Source organism: Staurois parvus, unplaced genomic scaffold (assembly GCF_062004578.1).
Source record: "Staurois parvus isolate SC_StPar_1 unplaced genomic scaffold, SC_StPar_1.0 ptg000672l, whole genome shotgun sequence".
Taxonomy (NCBI): Eukaryota; Metazoa; Chordata; class Amphibia; order Anura; family Ranidae; genus Staurois; species Staurois parvus.
In genome coordinates, this window is record NW_028318468.1 from 3,245,554 (window position 1) to 3,265,900 (window position 20,347).

Consider the following 20,347-nt stretch of genomic DNA (forward strand, 5'->3'; position numbering starts at 1 on the left):
TTTGAACACAACTGTACATATTTGCCAGCATACCATGGATCTCCAATATGGTTCAAAAAAGGTTTTTATTGCTAAAAGATCACGTCACAAAAGAAAGTGCAACGTTTCGGAGCCACGCAGGACCCCTTAGTCATCACATGCCTGATAGAAGGGGTCCTGCGCAGCTCCGAAACGTTGCATTTTCTTTTGTGATGTGATCTTTTTTGCAATAAAAACCTTTTTTGGACCATATTGGAGATCCATGGTGTGCTGGAAAATATGTACGTTTGCTTATGATGTTTCCAGCTGGTAGTTGCTACAGTACCCGCCATTGATGAGCCGTACTTCCAGGAATGTGTCCGAGGGGAATATAGTTATAGACTTTGCTCCTAAAACACTTTAGGTGTTTTATGAGTTATTAAAGTTGTTTTGGACTTCCTTATGTACTGTATTTTGGCTGGCACTCCTTTTGGTTTAAGCTGAACGATGCTCCTGGATGCCCATTGGAGGGTAGCCCTGGTTGCAGGTGGGCAGGCTAACTAGAGCCAGTGAGTTTTTCAAATGATTGTCATCCTTCACTTTACTACTCTGTATCAATAAGTATTTAAGGCTCCTCTTGGTTTTGTTCCCTTGAAGAAATAAAAACCTGATGAGGGTTTTCTGTTTCCCTATCTTTACAAAACAAAAAAATGCTTTGGGTTTGCATTGACTTTAAATGCTTAAATACCTTTATTTCAAGATTACATATTATTGGCATGGAATGCTCACAACATTGTACACAATATCCCTTTAAATATGACATTTTTAGTCTGGCTGACATTGAACTGATTGTAAAATGTGACAAAATGTTACATTGTCTGGTTTATTTAACATAATAATATTTGAACTTCTCTTTTTGTCTTTTCAGTTACTAAATTGTTTTGTTATCCCCGTGGTCATATTACTATCCTGGTTTTTCTTGCTGGTCCGATATAAGGTCTTGCATTTCATTGGTGCTATAGCGTGTATCCTTGGAATTGGATGCATGGCAGGAGCTGATGTTCTAATGGGAAGACAACAAAAGGAGGGTAAGTTATTTTCCTAATGTACAATTTTTTTAAAGATACAGATATCATCAGACAGTGCTATACACTGTTACTTTTCATTCAGACAGCGATGAATCATTGTAGAATAATGCCTGCACAGAGTCTGGTATGTCATTGACTAGTATGTGTAGAAAGAATGTGGAAATTAGAATAATAGGCAATATGTGCAGGAGAATAGTCCAGGGGGTTTGACAGCATGCAGTATGTGCAGTAGAGGAATGTGGAGGATATGAGAGTGGGCAGTATAAGTGGGAGAGGTGTGTGTAGGGTATGACAGCAGGCTGTATGTGCAGGAGAAGAGATCAAACAGTATATGGAGGGGGAAAATGTGCAGAAATGACATGCGTAGGGTATGATAGGGGCAGTATGTGCAAGATAAGAGTGCAAAGGGTGTGACAGTGGAAAATATGTGTAATAGAGAAGTGCAGAGAGTATGACTGTTGGCAGTATGTGAAGGAGAGGAGTGTGAACATTATGACAGCAGGCAGTAAGTGCAGGTGAAAATTGATGAAGGTATGGCAGAGGACAGTAAATGCAGGAGAGTAGTATGGAGGGAGGGAGTGGACAGCATGTGCAGGAGAGGAGTGCAGAGAATATGACTTTGCAGTTGTGTGCTAAAGAACTGTAGTAAAAGCGCTGCGTAAATTGTTGGCGCTATATAAATCCTGTATATTAATAATTGGCAGTTAGCAGTTGTGTGCTGAAGTAGTGAACTGTGAAGTTGGCAGGACACTGAAATTGAAACAGAAGTGCATTAATGAAACTGAGAATAATGGAAGTTGAAAAGAAGCCCCAACATACAATGCTCAGCATAAATGAGTACATCCAAAGAGATTTGTCAGAAAATCTTTACTTTCCTTTCAGAATCAACATTTTCTTTGTGACACTATACTACAAAATACTCCCACAAATGTGGGCCATTGATTGCAAATAGGATTTGTTAATCTGCACACACACAAAAAAATAAGTATTTTTCCAAACAAATTAATTCAAGACCATGTTGCAAAACTGAATACACCTGAATGAAAGTCTTAGGAGCAAAGAAAAATTTTAGGCAACAAAATCCTAACTAACAAGAATTCAACTACAGGTGTGTCTAATTATTCATTAAACAAGTGTCTAGCAGACAGTTGATTATAAAAGGGCATTACGTAACAAAGAAAACCCCTTCCTATTTCATGCTGTTAGCAATGGCACCACATGGAAGAGAAATGTCACAAGACTTGAGAAAGAAAAAAGATTCTTTACACAAAAAAAGTGAAGGCTACAAGATGACACAATACGGCATACACTGCCGAGGAATGGCATGCATGGGTGTCATCCACGAAGGAAGTCTCTCCTAAAGCCCGTTCACAAAAAAACCCACCTAGAATTTGCCAGGGCCCATGCTGTAAAAGAAGACTATTGGGACTTTTGGAGTGTTGAGACCAAGATAAAGGTTTTTGGAATTGATGTATGGTGTCGCAAAGGTGAGGAGTACAAAGAAAAATGCATGGTGCCTACGGTGAAACATGTTGTGGCAGTGTCATTCTGTGAGGCTGCATGAGTGCTGCTGGTGTCAGGGAGCTGCATTTCATTGATGTTATCATGAATTCACAGATCGACTGCTCTATATTGAAAGAGAAGATGCTACCATCACTCCGTGTCCTTGGTCGTTGTGCACTTTTCCAATATGACAATGATTTCTGAAGAAGAACAGGGTGATTGAGTGGCCAAGCATGTCTCCTGATCTGAACCCAATCGAAAACCGATGGCAAAGTCTGAAGAGACAAGTTGAGCAGCACTCTTTACCCAGAATCCAGGCTCTAAAAGAGGTCATTCTTGAAGAATGGAAAAAGATAGATGTTATAATATGTCACCAACTTGTTCATTCCATGCCTAGAAGACTTGGTGCTGTCCCTACAAATCATGCAGGTCATACAAAATACTAGATGTAGTAGTTTTTGTTGTGGGGTGTATTCATTTTTGCATCAACTAATTTGAGTAAAACTGAATATTTTGTAATCAAAGTTATATTATTAACCTTACTTTCATGCAATGAGCTAAACAAATGTTCTAGAAAATGTTGTGTCAACATTTTGGAAATTGTTCTTGTGTTCATTGAAATATCGATTAAAAATTACTTTTCAAGAGGGGTGTACTAATTTATGCTGAGCACTGTATATGAAGGTTATCATAGACTGTGTCATAAAGTCCAGGAACAATGGAGGGGGTGATGGGGTCCTTGGAGATGAAGCTATAGCTGGCAGCACGGATCGATCAGGAAAAACCCAACAGGGCAGTTGTACAGAAGTTGATCAGTAGATCTATTTCTGTACAATTAGCCTGTCTATTAGTGTTGGGCTTGATGTTCAAGTCGAATGTAAGTTTGACTTAGACATCAGCCATTCGTGTGTTTGCTGAATAAACCAATGGTAAGAGCGATCAGAGGGAGAACAGCATCAGGGTGCCCCCTTATTTCAAGGAGTACCCTGATGTTAATGAACCCCCTGCCCGCAGACCTCCCCATAACCTTCGGACCAGGGTTGTGGGGAAGAAAGAGTCCCTTGACCCCATCGGCATAGTCCCAATGCTGAGGATACGTGGTCTGGTAAGTCGCCCCCCCCTTTCCTGCCCTGCCAGGCCTGTGCTCGGATCAAGGGTGTGGTAGAAGTCTTTTTTTTTTCCTATGTAATTTTTTTCAAAAAAGTCAGTCCTGCTGCAGCAGGTTCTTTACATTGTACAGATGTGCAACTTTGCAGGTCATTTAAGAGGACCTACAAAGAAAAAAAAGAAAAAACTGGTCACCTACCCAGGTCTATAACTGGCTTTTTAAACAGTGAACATGGAAGGCGTCACAAAGTAAAAAATAGGACTATCCAGTTCAACTTGCCAGCCTACCCCAGTCTAATAATGGCTATTGTCGGCAAGGAACATGGATAAGTATAACTTATCAAAAGAGGGGGATAAGAAAGACAGTTCAAACTGCCAGCCAGTTAGCCAACTATCAAAAACCAAATTAACCTGTCTAAGAACATGCGTTTAAAAACAGGGGTTTAGTTAGCACACATTTGCAAATGCATACTTAAGCCACAGAGCCACATCACGGCACTCTGAGTATCTGTGGTCCTAACTCTATAAATCTTGAGAGTCCTCACAATGGAGGCACATGCATTTAAATGGATAGAAACAAGGGCAGGTGAACCTGAGGGAGCCCACCCCTCATTAAGGTCATGGGAGCGCACCTGACACCCAGCATGTAGCACAACGGCAGCCAGGGTGTCCAATGCACCCACTGAACCTCGAAAATTAACATACAAAGAAAAAACTGGTCACCCCCAGGAGGACCCCCCAGGCATGATATTTAAAATATTTTTTTTTACTTTAAGCAGTGAACAATGACTGCCCCTTTAAAAAAAGGTACTTTTTGAATTTTTTTCTTTCCACTGAATCATGTCCCTCAGGGAAGTACGCGTGTGACTGAATCCCAGACCTTCTCACCAACTTGTGACCAAAGGACCAGCCGATCTCGGACCGCGTTGTCACTTGTGTAGCAATGCCACTCTCAGCTGCACCCTGCACAAAGATTTTCCACCTCGTGGTACTACAATCTATGTGCCAGCATCCTGAGAGCGATTGTTACTGGGTCACGTTAATTACGCAATTAACCCTTCACACTGCCGCCACCACCCTTTTACAGAGAAGGAGGAAACTCACAAATCTTAGCAGTAACACTATGATATTAGTATAAGCGTCTGTAATACACACTGTCACCGCAGACAGATATATTGAGAAGAATATTACATACAGTAGCACTCTTCAAGAGACAGGGATTCTTTAGTTTGCATTAAAAGCTATAGAGACATTTTCAACACTTTTCAAAATAGGATTTATTACTAACAAGTTCAAAATGGTGCAATTAAAATATTTATAGAAAAAGATGTTGCAAAGATATAAAGAGAACAATAAAACAACAGAGAAATAAAAGAAAGGAGTTCAGAAGGCAGAATATTTGCAATGTCCTTGGTTTAAGCCGAGTCCAATGGTCCGAGCAAAAAGATTGCCTTGACTCTCAAGTCTGTTAGATGTTTACTGATTGAGGTTAAACGAGATCTGTCTTCTCCAGACATGTCAGTCTTTTTCTATCATATTAAAGGGGTGTCACCTGAGAACAAATGACCAATCATTCAGTTTGGGGATGGGTGTAGTAACCAAGGTTATGACCAAGTCGCCTTCCAATTTCATACTAAGGTTAATAACCTCCAATAGGTACACGTAGCATCCTAGCAACTGGCAGATTAATATTCAGAATTATATTTCAAACCCACGGATACCAAACACAGCTTACCTTTGTCACCCAGGAGGGAAGAGACTGCTTCTTCCCCGTCCTTGGTGACAATATAGTCATGTAAGGCCTTGTTTGACTCATATTAAAATGATCTATCCAAATATATACCTAATATTAATGTACCCAGTTCCTGCTGAACGTTATGAATTGTATGAAAAATGTCTACATGTGGAATGTATGTTTTTTGGCACGCTCTAGCCCTAATGGCCTAACAGGTCATGACTGACTAATTGTTTTACGATCGGGCAGAGGAAAGTGGCTTTCAAAGCAGACCTCCTGCACCGGACTTATTAACAGTTTACAGCCCTGGAGCTTAATCTATCTGTGTTTTATTTAAGATAAGAGGCCCTTTTGACCTCCATTCAATTTACAGCTATAAATTCCATACCATGAGGGAGGACAGGAGAGACAACATGGCTGAGACCTAACAAGATGGCTGTCACGTACAGCATCCATGTCTCTATTGCGCACAATCATCACACCCGAGTCCTCATATCCCTTTTATGGCCAATAAATAGAATGGGCAGTTTTAATTTTACAAGTTTGAGTCCCATAGACTTGTATTGAGTTAAAAATTTGAATGTTAATTAGGTTTGAGCATTCGACTGCGAACTGAATACAGGGGTGTTTGGCCCATCACTACTGTCTATACATGGATCAAAATTTGGCTGGTCAGTGCTGAACTGGCCAAATTTTGAGCCATGTATTGCTGGTTTAATATGTTATTTGAGGCGCTGAAGATGGGATTTTACTGGGGTTAGACCAGTGTGTGTGTGTGTGTGTGTGTGTGTGTGTGTGTGTGTTTGTGCTGCAGGTGGGATCTCACTGAGGAAAGACAGATGTGTGTGTTCTGGAGGTGGAATTTCTCTGGGGAAAGATCATTGTGTGTGTTAATGGTGGGATATCACAGGGAAGGACAAGTAAAAGGCAGATTTTCCCAGTGGAAAATTGAATGTAGAATTTAAGTATTATATTATATAGGATAACACTGTACTAAGTATTGTATGCTACTAATAATAGTTCAATTTCTTGATATGACTTGTTTTCTTAGTCTTGTTTTCTGTTTTGTTAGTAGAGTATTATCCGGGAGATAGTAAACTCATTGGAGATGTTTTGGTTCTTGGAGGTGCTACTCTGTATGGTATTTCTAGCGTGTGTCAAGAATACATTGTTAGAAACCTCAGCCGAATTGAATTATTGGGCATGATTGGACTTTTTGGATCTTTCTTCAGTGGAATACAACTGTAAGTACATACACTATCAAAGAACAATATTCTTTCATTAAATAGGATTGACAAACCAGACTAAGGTCCTGTGCCTGTCTGGAACCCCTCTCTGTAGTTGATGAGTCCTAAATAAGACTCTAGTTGTATACAGTGATTGGTAGACTGAAGTATGACCCTAAACATATATTTGTTCACACAGAGAATTTCAGGCAGAGCTGTAGGACAATATAAATTAAGTAAAAAAACAACTGAAAGTTGTATGTGGTGGGCGACCCTCTGTGTTCAAGCGGCAGTAAAGTTTGCTTTTCCAACTTTTAAGTACAAGTAAGCTTAAATTAAGCTCACTTGTAGGTAAAATGAATACAGTCATGGCCAAAAATATTGGAACTCCTGCATTTCTGTCAGATAATGTACCAATTTGTTGCAATTACAAATGTTTAGGCATTCTCATGTTTAATTCTTTTGTTTGTAGTGGTATGACGCAAAAACATGGAGAAATAAAAAGCAAAATCTAACACATTCCACGAAAAACCCCAAAAATGGAATGGACAAAATTATTGGCGCAGTCTCAAAATTGTAAGAAATAATTGCATTCCAAGTTTGATGCTCCTGTAATTTCTAATCAAACTCACCTGTATCAATTAACAGGTTCTGACAATATAGAAATCACCCTGGCAACCAGTTAAAATTGTGAAAAATTTACTCAACCTTTCTGTTTGTCTCTGTGGGCCACATGGAGCATGGAGAAGAGAAAGAGCAGCACAAAACTGTCTGAGGATTTGAGAACAAAAATTGTGGAAAAGCATGGATAATCTCAAGGTTACAAGTCTATCTCCAGAGATCTTAATGTTCCTGTGTCCACTGTGCGCAACATTGTCAAGAAGTTTACAGCCCATGGCACTGTAGCTAATCTTCCTGGACATGGATGAAAGAGAAAAATTGATCAAAGATTGCGACAAAGGATTTTTCTAATGGTGGATAAAGAGCCTCAATCACCTTCCAGACACCTTCAGGCACAGGGAACAACTGTGGAGCAAAACAAAAAGCCAGATTGGAGTTTGCCAAAACTTACCTGAGGAAGCCAAAATCCTTTTGGGAGAATGTGCTGTGGACAGACGAAACAAAATTACAGATTTTTTGTAAAGCCCATCATTCTACTGTTTTAAGAAAAAGCAATGAGGCCTTTAAAGAAAAGAACACAGTCCCTTATAGGAGCATTTCCTGTCTGTAGCCCAACCTGTCCTCGATTATTTTTCACCGCCGGGCCCGGGAGAAGTAAAGCTCCAGACACTGAAGTGTAAAAGCTAAATCTCTGAAAGTTTAATGCGGACGAGCAGTATTATACAAGAATCCTACATTCGTTGCTAGGCCAGAATGAAATATTATACTCTAATCAAGTAGGTAGAAACTACAAATGGCTGATGAGTACCATATAAGGTGGTTCCATTTACTGAGAAATAGAAACTAGACTCAGCAAACAAGAGAGAAGTTACAAGCAAAGCTCAAAACCAAAACTAACTGTTTACAACAACAACATAGAACACAAATATTAGTTAAAAACATAACAAAATCAGCATGCCTACTTTCTTAAACCATCCAAAAAAACTCCAAAACTTCCCAAACCTTTAAAAAGGGCTCCAGACATCTTCGGCTATGGATCTAGCTTGAGCTTGTAAAACATTTACCTGGGCTCTATGATTCTCAATGACTTCATAGTAATCTGGAATCTCAGCAGATGTGTTATGTATCCATGTACAGTATCTCACAGAAGTGAGTACACCCCTTACATTTTTGTAAATATTGTGATAAAACTGAAGAAATTACACTTGGCTACAATGTAAAGTAGTGAGTGTACAGCTTTTATAACAGTGTAAATTTGCTGCCCCCTCAAAATAACTCAACACACAGCCATTAATGTCTAAACCACTGGCAACAAAAGTGAGTACACCCCTAAGTGAAAATTGGGCCCAAAGTGTCAATATTTTGTGTGGCTACCATTATTTTCCAGCACTGCGTTAACCCTCTTGGGCATGGAGTTCACCAGAGCTTCACAGGTTGCCACTGGAGTCCTCTTCCATTCCTCCATGACAACATCACGGAGCTGGTGGATGTTAGAGACTTTGCGCTCCTCCACCTTCCGTTTGGGGATGCCCCACAGATGCTCAATAGGGTTTAGGTCTGGAGACATGCTTGACCAGTCCATCACCTTTACCCTCAGCTTCTTTAGCAAGGCAGTGGTCATCTTTGAGGTGTGTTTGGGGGTCGTTATCATGTTGGAATACTGCCCTGAGGCCGAGTCTCCCAAGGGAGGGGATCATGCTCTGCTTCAGTATGTCACAGTACATGTTGGCATTCATGATTCCCTCAATGAACTGTTACTCCCCAGTGCCAGGAGCATTCACCTGGGACACTACAGGGTAAAACTCACTATACAGTATGTACAGGAATCCCTTTTCCAAAATGCACTTCCACGTGCACTTCCGGTTTGCGGCTTGACGTCATCTACCCGAGTTTTACCCTGTAGTGTCCCTGGTGGACACTTTTAAATGTGAGTTCATTTTGAGCATTTTAATAAAGCTTCTTTTTTACCTGGCAATATTACACTATATGGAGTATTTTTTCCTATGTTTGTGGAGCGTTCTGGAGAGATTAAAGTGCTGACGGTGGTGAAGATCTATGTACCAGTAAACCCTCTTGGGTTAAAGGGAAAAGTGTAGTTTGACCTGGCATTACGGGTCAAACCTGGAGGTGAGCACAATAGTGTGTTGGAGGTGGATGTACACTAAGGGGTGACACAGGAGCACCGTACACGTGTATGCAGTAGTGTGATTACACTGATCCACTTGGAGTACCTCGAATTTAAAGGGATGGTTCACCATTGTTCGGAGATTTTTGTTGCTGGTATATTTGGAGCACGATATATATAGGAGACATACTGAACAAACACACGTGAAGATTTCTGAGACTTAAAGAGACAGTTCACTAATATAATTTATTTGGTTTTTATATCTATATTCATTTCAGCACTCATATGTGCAAGTCTACGGTGATTTATGTGTATACGTTAAGAATACATTGGATGTAGCACATATTTATTGTCACATACACAATTTCTGTTTCACTATTCATTTATGCATGTTTGTATTATGAGCACCATTTGAGTTTATATTGCTGCGATGCATTTTTCATTTGATTTACAGTTTACATGTGGGAACACATTATATGCTAGCTGCACAATTTGTTTTATAGGAAGTTAATTGCGCTGAGGGTTTTTTTATACATGTGGAACTTCCAGTCAATGCTCATCAGTTTGGCTACCTGTTGTGTAACCTTTGATGTAAATGCTGGTCCTATGTCTAAATCTATACTTACCGGACATCCCCATCGAGGGATACTTCCTTAGCAAAAAAGTTTAGCAACGGACTTCGTGGCGTCCTCCTTGTTTGTTGCATGTCTATTATGGGAGTGGTGTTCTCCATGATCCTGAGCAACCACAGCCGCCATGGTTTTGCAATTGTCATGAGCATACACATGAAAATCAACATTGTAATTCGCTAAACCCAGAGCAGGAGAGGAAACTAGTGAGGACCTCAAGGTTTGATAGACATTGGTAAATTCTTGGTCCCATTTAATGAGCTGAAGCCTCAGTTTTAGTGTATTGCCTGAGTATGTTGTGATAATGGTAGCAATCAGGTATCCATTGGCGATAATAATTGACCATACCAAGGAAGGAGAGCATTTCTTTTATAGTTTATGAGCAGGGCAGACCCGTAATGGCTAGGATTCTCGACTGGCTCACCATTCTGGTGCCTTCTAACAGAGTGAAACCCAAGTAATCCACCGAAGTTTGACAATATTATACCTTATTATTATTATTATACAGGATTTATATAGCGCCAACAGTTTGCTCAGCGCTTTACAATATAATGGGAGACAATACAGCAACAATACAGTTCAATACAAGAGGGTTAGGAGGGTCCTGCTCCTTGGAACTTACAATCTAAGAGGGAGGGGCTAGTGGTACAAAAGGTAGAAAATTTGGGGGATGGACTGGTAGGAGGAGTAGAATATTCCATTATCAGATGAGGGCAGGATAGACTTCCCTGTAGAGATAGGTTTTCGGAGATCGCCTAAAAGTGAGCAGAGTAGGCAATAGTCTGATAACTTGGGGTAGAGAGTTCCAGAGGATGGGGGAAGCTCTGGAGAAGTCTTGGAGATGAGCATGGGAGGAGGAGACAAGGGAGCTAGTGAGCAGGAGGTCGTTCGAGAAGCAGAGAATACGGTTTGGGTGATATTTGGAGACAAGATTGTTGATGTAATTTGGGGCAGTTATAAATGGCTTTATATGTTATTGTTAATGTTTTGAATTTTATCTGTTGGGCAATGGGAAGCCAGTGGAGGGATTGGCAGAGAGGGGTGGCAGATACAGAATGGTTAGTAAGGTGGATAAGTCTGGGAGCAGCATTCCTTATGCCTTGCCACCTTGTGTCCCTCTGTACCCAGAAAGTTTAATAGAGATATACTGTCCTGCCTACAAGCTTCCCTGTTGTGTAAACAAAAAAATAATTCTTCCAAGTACTGGAGCAGCTGGGAACCATGGCGGGGTGCCCAACTCTTTAAGGATTCTCAGAGGGCCATGGAATATACAGCCGGAGAATCCACATAGCCTTGGGGCAATCTGGCCCAGGTTAACTGTTTGTTGGCCAGAGTAAAACGTAACAGTAGTTGTGTCTCTTCATAAACTTGGACAGAATAAAAAAGCATTGCTTAAATTGATCACAGTATAACACTGTGTTTCGTGTAGAATGGAGGTAATCAATGAGGGCACATCTGGGACAATGGGTGCTATTCTTCTCTTCCCCCATTTCTGTTGCTACCTCTTTCTCTAGGATTAGAACTATGTTGTAACCCCTGGAAATGTGCTTTGTTGGTAGATTTGGGGACCTCAAAACATCCAGAAGCGTCTTTCTTCATCACTTGTTTTTGAAACGTACCTGTGTCCATCTCCATCCAGTTTGAAATAAGCTGTCTTATTAACAGCAAAATTTCAGGTCTGAATCCTGTCATCAATGTTTGGATATATATAGTGCTCATTACGCACTAGCCATATCCATCCCAGCTTCTTCCTTCCAAACTTTTATAAATCTTTTCACATACTCTGTCACTGTCTCTTTTGTTCCTTGCTTACAAGCAACAGCAGTTGCTAACGATTTTCTACTCTTCCATATTCTCTTGGCTGTCACCTCCTCCCACACCTTTTTCTGAGTGTCTTCCTTCAGTCATACATGAGTGGTTGCCGGGGTTCCAGGGTCAACTAGAACATGTATTGTAGGTCCAGTCAAATCCAAGTCATATCCCAAAATTCCGTCAATTACTAATTTCATGCCCTGTTGTTAGCACTGTCTGCTTCGTGTGGCTCTCTAAATAATTTTTGCAGGCAGTTGGATTCTTTCTGGGATCTGGACTATTATTTATGATAGCATTCATTTCTGTCATGTCCATGGGTTTAATTACCACATCATTTCCCATTGAAATATACGGGAAAGCTAAATTTTCTCCCTTGTCACGCTTTCCTTTGACATTACTTCTTAAAGTCCTATCATTGGGAACTACAGTCCTTTTTCTAGCTGCTAGTGTAATAGTTATAGGTCTTTGCTTTGCTTTGGTCACTTCCCACTCGTGACTAATACCAGGTCTCTCCTCCTCTTCTCCTCCTCCCCCCGTTCTGTACTATCAGTATATCAGTATATCTTCTGCCTCTACTACGGGAGGTTGTGGTCTGTCTGCCCTCGGAGGTCTGAGGAAATCATTATCCTCTTTTTTTGGCAAAGCTGGATATACTTATCTCTAACTTGGCAGAGCAGATGGTGGGGCTAAAGAGTGGAGATTTAGATTACAGGGCTCTGAAGTGTAACCAGATGCATATTTCAGCCAGTGAAGACCTGCTGCTTTCATATATTTCATATCCCATTCAGAGACCCCTGAAAATCACGAGAAAGCTTCCTTATCTCCCAAACACAGTCCCCTTACTGTATGTCCATATGAAACTTATCATTAGACCCATCTCTAAGAAAGAGACTACTGCTTTTCATATCCAGGGATCACTTGGCAATATTCTCTATGAAAGGGACCACATAATCATCCCACGGTGACACTCTGATCACATATTCCTCACAAGTTAACCTAGACAATTCAGGATTTTCTTGTGTCACTTTTTATTCGCAATATCACTTAACACTTTACGTGGAGGCTTAGGAATGTTGGGCAGAGGTCCCTTACCGTGGACTATACCCATCTTGAAGCAAAACAGCTGTTAGGCAAAGCACTAATTATTACAGTGTCAGCACTTATTCTCTGAAGTGGAGAGGCTGTAACACAGACAAAACCTTCAACAGTTTAGGAATTTAACACTTAAAAGACCGACACTGAAATAACCCCATTCTGTAAAACAAATATGCTACATAACAGTTTCTTAACATGCAGCAAATAAGCACTTATACTTCTAAAATGGCAAAAATAAATGAGGACTCCTGTGAATTCACAATGTTATTCCTGCCTAGGCATTTTTTTCCCCAGAGGTTCCAAACCTCTGAATTCCCTTTGAGGTTTCAAACCTCAAAGACTCACCTTGAGACCCAGCGATCTCAAGCAGTGAATTTGGCTACTCTACCCGGGTTTCAAAGGGGGACGATCAAGGTAAAGACTAAGATTTATTCTCAGCTTACCTGATCAGCCTCTCCTTTATCCCACTTCTGACACCAAATTGATAGGATCAATTCCTGTCTGTAGCCCAACCTGTCCTCGATTATGTTTCACCACCAGGCCCGGGAGCAATAAAAGTTCCAGACACCGAAGTGTAAAAGCTAAATCTCTGAAAGTTTAATGCGGATAAGCAGTATTATACAAGAATTCTACAGGTGTTGCTAGGCCAGAATGACCAAATGAATTTTATACTCTTACCAAGTAGACATAAACTACAAATGGTTGATGAGTACCATATAAGGTGGTTCCATTTACTGAGAAATAGAAACTTGACTCAGGAAACAAGAGAGAAGTTACAAGCAAAACTCAAAATCGAAACTAACTGTTTACACATCTATGAGGCATTATATAAAATGGATGCCAGTTAAGTATTTCCTTACAGTCCCTACAGACAAAAATGGTGGAGGTTCACTGATGTTTTGGGGGTGCTTTGCTGCTTCAGGCACTGGATGTCTTGACCGTGTGCCTGGCACTATAAGATCTGAAGACTGCAGAAAAAAACCTGGGGTGCAATGTAGGACCCAATGTCAGAAAGCTGGGTCTCCACCAGATGGAAAATGTGCTGTGGACAGACGAAATAAAATTACATATTTTTGGTAAAGCCCATCATTCTACTGTTTTCATAAAAAGAAACGAGGCCTTTACAGAAAAGAATACAGTCCCTACAGTCAAATATGGTGGAGGTTCACTGATGTTTTGGTATTGCTTTAATGCTTCAAGCACTGGATGTCTTGACCATGTGCAAGGCATTATGAGACTACAAAAAAAAACTGGGGTGCAATGTAGGGTCCAATGTCAGAAAGTTGGGTCTCCGTCAGAGGTCATGGGTCTTACAGCAGTACAATGACCCAAAATACACGTCAAAAAGCACCTAGAAATGGTTTCAGACAAAGCGCTGGAGTGTACGGAACTGGCCAGCAATGAGTCCATATCTACATCCCTTAGAGCACCTGTAGAGAGATCTCATAATCATCCACTGAGAGAAGGAACCTTTCCAATCTTAGAGACCTGGAACAGTTGGTGAAAGAAGAGTGGTCCAGAATTCCAGTAGAGAGGTGTAAGAAGCTCATTATTGGTTACAGGAAGCGATTGATTTCAGTTATTTTTTCCAAGGGGTGTACTACCAAATATTAAATTGAGGATGCCAATAATTTTGTCCAGTCTATTTTGGGGTCTTGCGTGGAATGTATCAGATTCGGCTGTTTGTTTCTCCACTTTTTTGTGTCATACCAATACAAAACAAAATAAATAAACATAAGAATTCCTAAACATTTGTAATTGCAACAATTTTCTGGGCGACGTGGTGCATTATCTGACAGAAATGCAGGGGTGCCAATATTTTTGGCCGCAACTGTACATCAGAACATGGCTACAGAGCTAGAGGCTGTCCATCACTGCTCTTTTTGAGTTCCAAGGGTAACTGATGGTGGGTAACTGATCCCTTAACACTAGATTGCTATGCAAAGAGAACTATGTATAGCTTAGTGGTGAAGCTTAAATTGTAAACCAATATTATTATGAAGGTACCCACTATTCATGTAGAAGACCCTTTTTTGGATACATGTCTTTTACATTTTAAAAATTGTAATTTGCACTGCAGTGACTAACTTAACTGTGCTAGACACATTTTATGCTATATCTAATAAAGTTAAAGTTAATAAAAGGCTCACTATAGACATGGGATGATTGATCTGGCCAGACTAGCTGATATAAAAACATTATAAACAGTGCAAATCAAACCCAGAAAAAAATATAATTAAAAATAAAAATAAAATAAACCATATAGTTTCAACTCAAAAACTTGTGAAATTTAAAAAGTGTCAGAAAAATCAGAAAAAACAAACAAAAAAAGTCCTTATTCCAAAAAGAGTGTGCTTCCACCATGAACCAGTGCTCCAACCAACATGAACTCCACTCCACCATATGAGACCTTTAGTCCACCTTCTAATACCTCCAGACTTCTCCTCCCAGACCGGCTCCAAAGTAGTGCAGAAGAAAAAAAGCATATATAGTGTAATACTGCAACACCCAGCATTAAGTATTGTAAAAACACCAGGCCACTCACATTTTATATGATAAAAACCAACATTATTTTATTGCCTCCACAAGGCTATCACAGTTTCCATTGCATCCAGGACAGCATCAGAAATCCCACAGACTTGGCAGAGGGTGACAGAGTGTCTCTACACAAACCACAAAGATGGCCACTTGGAACGCTCTGCTTCGGCGTGCGCTCCACTCACCGGAAGTTGCGTGTGATAAATGGCATACCGGAAGTGCATCGATGCGTTTTGCCCCTCCCACAGGGCATTTTCAAAGAAACACACTACCAGCCTCAAGCCGTTTTTATGCACAACAAAAGACCCTCCCCTCTCTTTTCATAGGTTAAATTGTGTTAATGGATTCCCTCACATGGTCATCCTATGCCCCCATGGAATTCCTACACACAGTACATAGCGAGTCACGTATCCCAAACCAATTTACACAATCAGTTGTGCTATACACTAAATCATAAATACTGGGCACAATATTAATCCCAAAACCCTCATAGATGTACACCAATAATTCTGTACCCTAAACTGTAAAGGCAAATGGAGAAAACACAAACATGCCGATAGGTACCTCATGACCCTTAATAAAAAACTTTATTTTATTGCATGAAAAATATAAAAAATAAGAAAATAAATAAGAAAAATAAAATATATATATATATATATATATATATATATATATATATATATATATATAAAATATAAAAATATATATATATGAAAAAAATCACAAAGAAATATTATAAATAAACTAAAAAATAAAATATAAAAAATAAAAATAAAAAAGAATTAAAAAAATTATAAAAATAAAGATAAAATTTGCACTCAGAGAAGCTTTTACCAGTTGGAAAAACAACTATTTATATCAATATCTACATTTAACCCTTTGGGAATCAACGTCCCCATTTGATATATCCACTTAGTTTCATTCTGAGAAATGCTTTTATCCATATCCCCCCTCTCCATGGAGTATTAATTCTATCTATCCCACAGAACTTAAGGGATGATGGATCCCTGTTATGACATACTCCTGTAATGGTGGAGTGAAGTTCTGGAGGTGGCAAAGAAGGGTCTAGGATCCCTAAAATACCTAATAGGCGTTTATTTCACCAGAATCTGGTGAGTGCGGTTTATCTTGGTTGGAGCACTGGTTCATGGTGGAAGCACACTCTTTTTGGAACAAGGACTTTTTTTGTTTGTTTTTTCTTATTTTTCTGACACTCTTTAAATTTCACAAGTTTCTTTCTTTCTTTCACAAGTTTTCTGGGTTTGATTATTTGCACTGTTTATGATGATTGTATATTCTTTGGCGTTTATTGCACTTGTGTACAGCAGCATTAAATTTAGAAATTGGGGATATATATTTCTTTGGCGCTGGGGATTTATGATTATCAGACTAGCTGATAACCTTATGTTTGTGGGAGATAGAAGCCTCCACTCAGCAGACCAGCAGATTTGATAGGTTTGAAATCCCTGTCTTTAGCTGGGTACACACAGGGGCTGATTTCTAAAACCGGAGATTGCAAAATCTGGTGCACCTCTGCATATAAACCAATCAGCTTCCAGGATTTTTTGGTCAAAGATTAATTGAACAAGCTGAAGTTAGAAGCTGATTGGCTACCATGCACAGCTGCACCAGATTTTGCACTCTTCAGTTTCAAAAAAACAACCCCACGTTTTTTGTTTTTTTTTCATTCAACCAGCAGGTTGAACAGAAAAAAACTAGCAAGCGAGTTGAATGCAGGATTCTCCCCACTGTGCTATTGTATTTTGACAGCAGGTCTCCTCCACTGTCAGAATACACTGATCAGCAATGCAGCCGATGGGCTGCAGACCACTGATTGAAGCAGGTTTTCCAGCAGGATTGTTCAGCAGAAGCTGATCTAACTATTGGCTTCTGTCGAACCAATATGGCTGTTTAAAGAAAAGAACATCTGCAGTATGATAATACGAATAATAACATGACTTATTAACATTATATAAAAGCATACTAAAAAGTTCTATTTGCATTCCCTGAATGGTTCAATACATAATTAGCACAGTTACACAATAATAAAAACTGATATATTAATAATTATGCCTATATAAAACGTTATACAGTTGCAAGAAAAAGTATGTGAACCCCTTGGGATTACGTGGAGTTTTGCATGAATTGGGCATAAAATGTGCTCTGAACGTCATCTAGGTCACAACAATAGAAGAACACAGTCTGCTGAACATAATACTACACAAACATTAGATGTTGCCATGGTTTAATTGCACATAACATGTAAACATTCACAGTGCAGGGAGGAAAAAGTATGTGAACCTTTGGACTTAATAACTGGTTGACCCTCCTTTGGCAGCAATAACCTCAACCAAACGTTTCCTGTAGTTGTAGATCAGACCTGCACAACGATCTGGAGTCATTTTGGACCACTCCTCTTCACAAAACTGTTTCAGTGTAGCAATATTCTTGGGATGTCTGGTGTGAATCGCTCTCTTAAGGTCATACCACAGCATTTCAATTAGGTTGAGGTCAGGACTCTGACTGGGCCACTCCAGAAGGCGTATTCTGTGCTGTTGCAGCCATTGTTTTGTTGAATTACTTGTATGCTTTGGGTCATTGTCCTGTTGCATCACCCATCCTCTGCGGAGCTTCAGTTGGCGGACAGATGGTCGTACGTTTTCCTGCAAAATGTCTTGATAAACTCTGGAATTCATTTTCCCATCAATGACAACAATCCGTCCAGGCCCTGAGGCAGCAAAGCAGCCCCAAACCATGATGCTCCCTCCGCCATGTTTCACAGTGGGGATGAGGTTTTGATGTTCATGTGCTGGGCCTTTTTTTCTCCACACATAGTGTTGTGTGTTCTTCCCAAACAACTCAATCTTGGTTTCATCTGTCCACAGTATATTTTGCCAGTAGTGCTGTGGAACATCCAGGTGCTCTTTTGCAAACTTCAAACATGCTGCAATATTCTTTTTGGACAGCAATGGCTTCCTCCGTGGTGTCCTCCCATGTACTCCATTCTTGTTTAATGTTTTCCTTATTGTAGATGTGTCAACAAAAATGTTAGCATGTGCCAGAGATTTCTGTAGGTCTTTAGCTGACACTCTGGGATTCTACTTTACCTCATGCAGCATTCTGCGCTGTGCTCTTGCAGTCATTTTACAGGACGACCACGCCTAGGGAGAGTAGCAACAGTGCTAAACTTTCTCCATTTGTAGACAGTCTGTCTTACCGTGGACACATGAACATCAAGGCTTTTGGAGATACTTTTGTAACCCTTTCCAGCTTCATGCAAGTCAACAATTCTTGATCGTAGGTCTTCTGAGAGCTTTTTTCTGCGAGGCATGGTTCACATCAGACAGTGCTTCTTGAAACCAGTAAACCCAAAACAGGTGTGTGTTTTTTAAGGGCAGGACAGCTGTCAGCAACACATCCAATATCATCACACTGATTGGAGTCAAGGTTGGCTCACTCCTGGCTCCAATTAGCTCTGGGAGAAGTCATTAAGCTAGGGCCTCACATACTTTTTCCTCCCTGCACTGTGAATGTTTACATGTTATGTGCAATTAAACCATGGCAACATCTAATGTTTGTGTAGTATTATGTTCAGCAGACTGTGTTCTTCTATTGTTGTGACTTAGATGACGTTCAGAGTATATTTTATGCCCAATTCATGCAAAACTCCACGTAATCCCAAGGGGTTCACATACTTTTTCTTGCAACTGTATATTATTCAATATTAACCGATTGCTCTAGTAATTGACCAGCTGTACCAGCTCACCAGGATAAAAAATATTCTTTAATCTTTGAAGGCTTTCATTGTCTTATAATGCCTCCCATATTTCAGGAAGGAAAACAGACAATGACAGGGATGAGAAGGATCCTGACTACCAATGATTCTCTGAGCCACTGTAAAAATCCTTTGAAGGAACTTTTTTTGTCTTCAGCTGTACTACTGCCATACCAAACTGTGATGGTATAAATAAGCACACTCTCTATTGCACAGCGGTAGAAAGACTCACACTAATAATTTCTTTGCCATCTGTGTCTTTTTCAAGATTCACAAAAAGGACAGTCATTTCTGTTCTTTTTTAATTACTACTGCTCTGCTCATCTTCCAAGTGGCATCATCCGAAATGTGAATACCAAAATATTTAAAAGAAGAAACTCTCACCACAGGCTCTCCATTAATTAAAAGTGACTCTATTGGATACCATCTCTTCCTCCTAAAATCCAAAACAAGTCTTCTTGTCTTCTTTATATTAAAGCCCAAGGACAGCCAAAATAAAACACAAAAAAATCAGCACAAGAGACATTACTTACAGTCAGCATGATGTCCTGATGCCTCTTTTATTAGGTGAAATCCTCCTCAGTCCATGACCCCCACTACCATAATATTCTGGTGCGGCATGGGTTAAAAGAACTAAAAAGCTGTCACAGGCTCTAAAAAAAAAAAAAAAAAAAAAAAAAAAAAAAAGAGTCAGAAGTGTCCATAAACCAAATTCACCTCCATGCATACAAGAAACTCTTACCAGAAAGATGTGACCATCAAAATATAAATGATCAGATGCATGTGTTGGGTTAATGATCCTGGTCACTGATACCACAGCCAGCAATCATCATAGAAAAGCAATCACACATTTCCCCCAATGGTCATGTAAATAGCAAGAGGACTCGTATGATGCAATCTAGTTAAAAACTTCCACATTTATTAAAAATAATAATGTGCACCCATACTGTATATATAATACATTCTGGTCTGACTTTCGGCAAAGGCATGCGTGATGACGTCATGTCCATTAGCCCTGACCAACTTTTTGCTTTCCTTTGAATCACTTAATTAATATTTAGTTGTATAAGCACTGTTTCTGAGAACTGCTGTACATCTGTGTTGCATGGAGTCAACCAACTTCTGGCACCTGTGA

At 39.9% G+C, this 20,347-nt stretch overlaps 1 protein-coding gene across 2 annotated transcripts in view; it reads left to right on the top strand.

Moving 5' to 3' along the window:
• Positions 1–20,347, top strand: part of SLC35F1 (solute carrier family 35 member F1) — a 427,587-nt gene that overhangs the window by 349,838 nt on the left and 57,402 nt on the right. The window contains exons 4-5 of one of the 2 annotated variants that reach the window (XM_089652171.1): positions 887–1,046; positions 6,467–6,635. In XM_089652171.1, the coding sequence (XP_089508297.1) occupies positions 887–1,046; positions 6,467–6,635 (329 nt within the window). Of the gene's footprint in view, positions 1–886; positions 1,047–6,463; positions 6,636–20,347 lie in introns of both variants that reach the window. The other variant, XM_089652170.1, reaches the window with a different exon arrangement.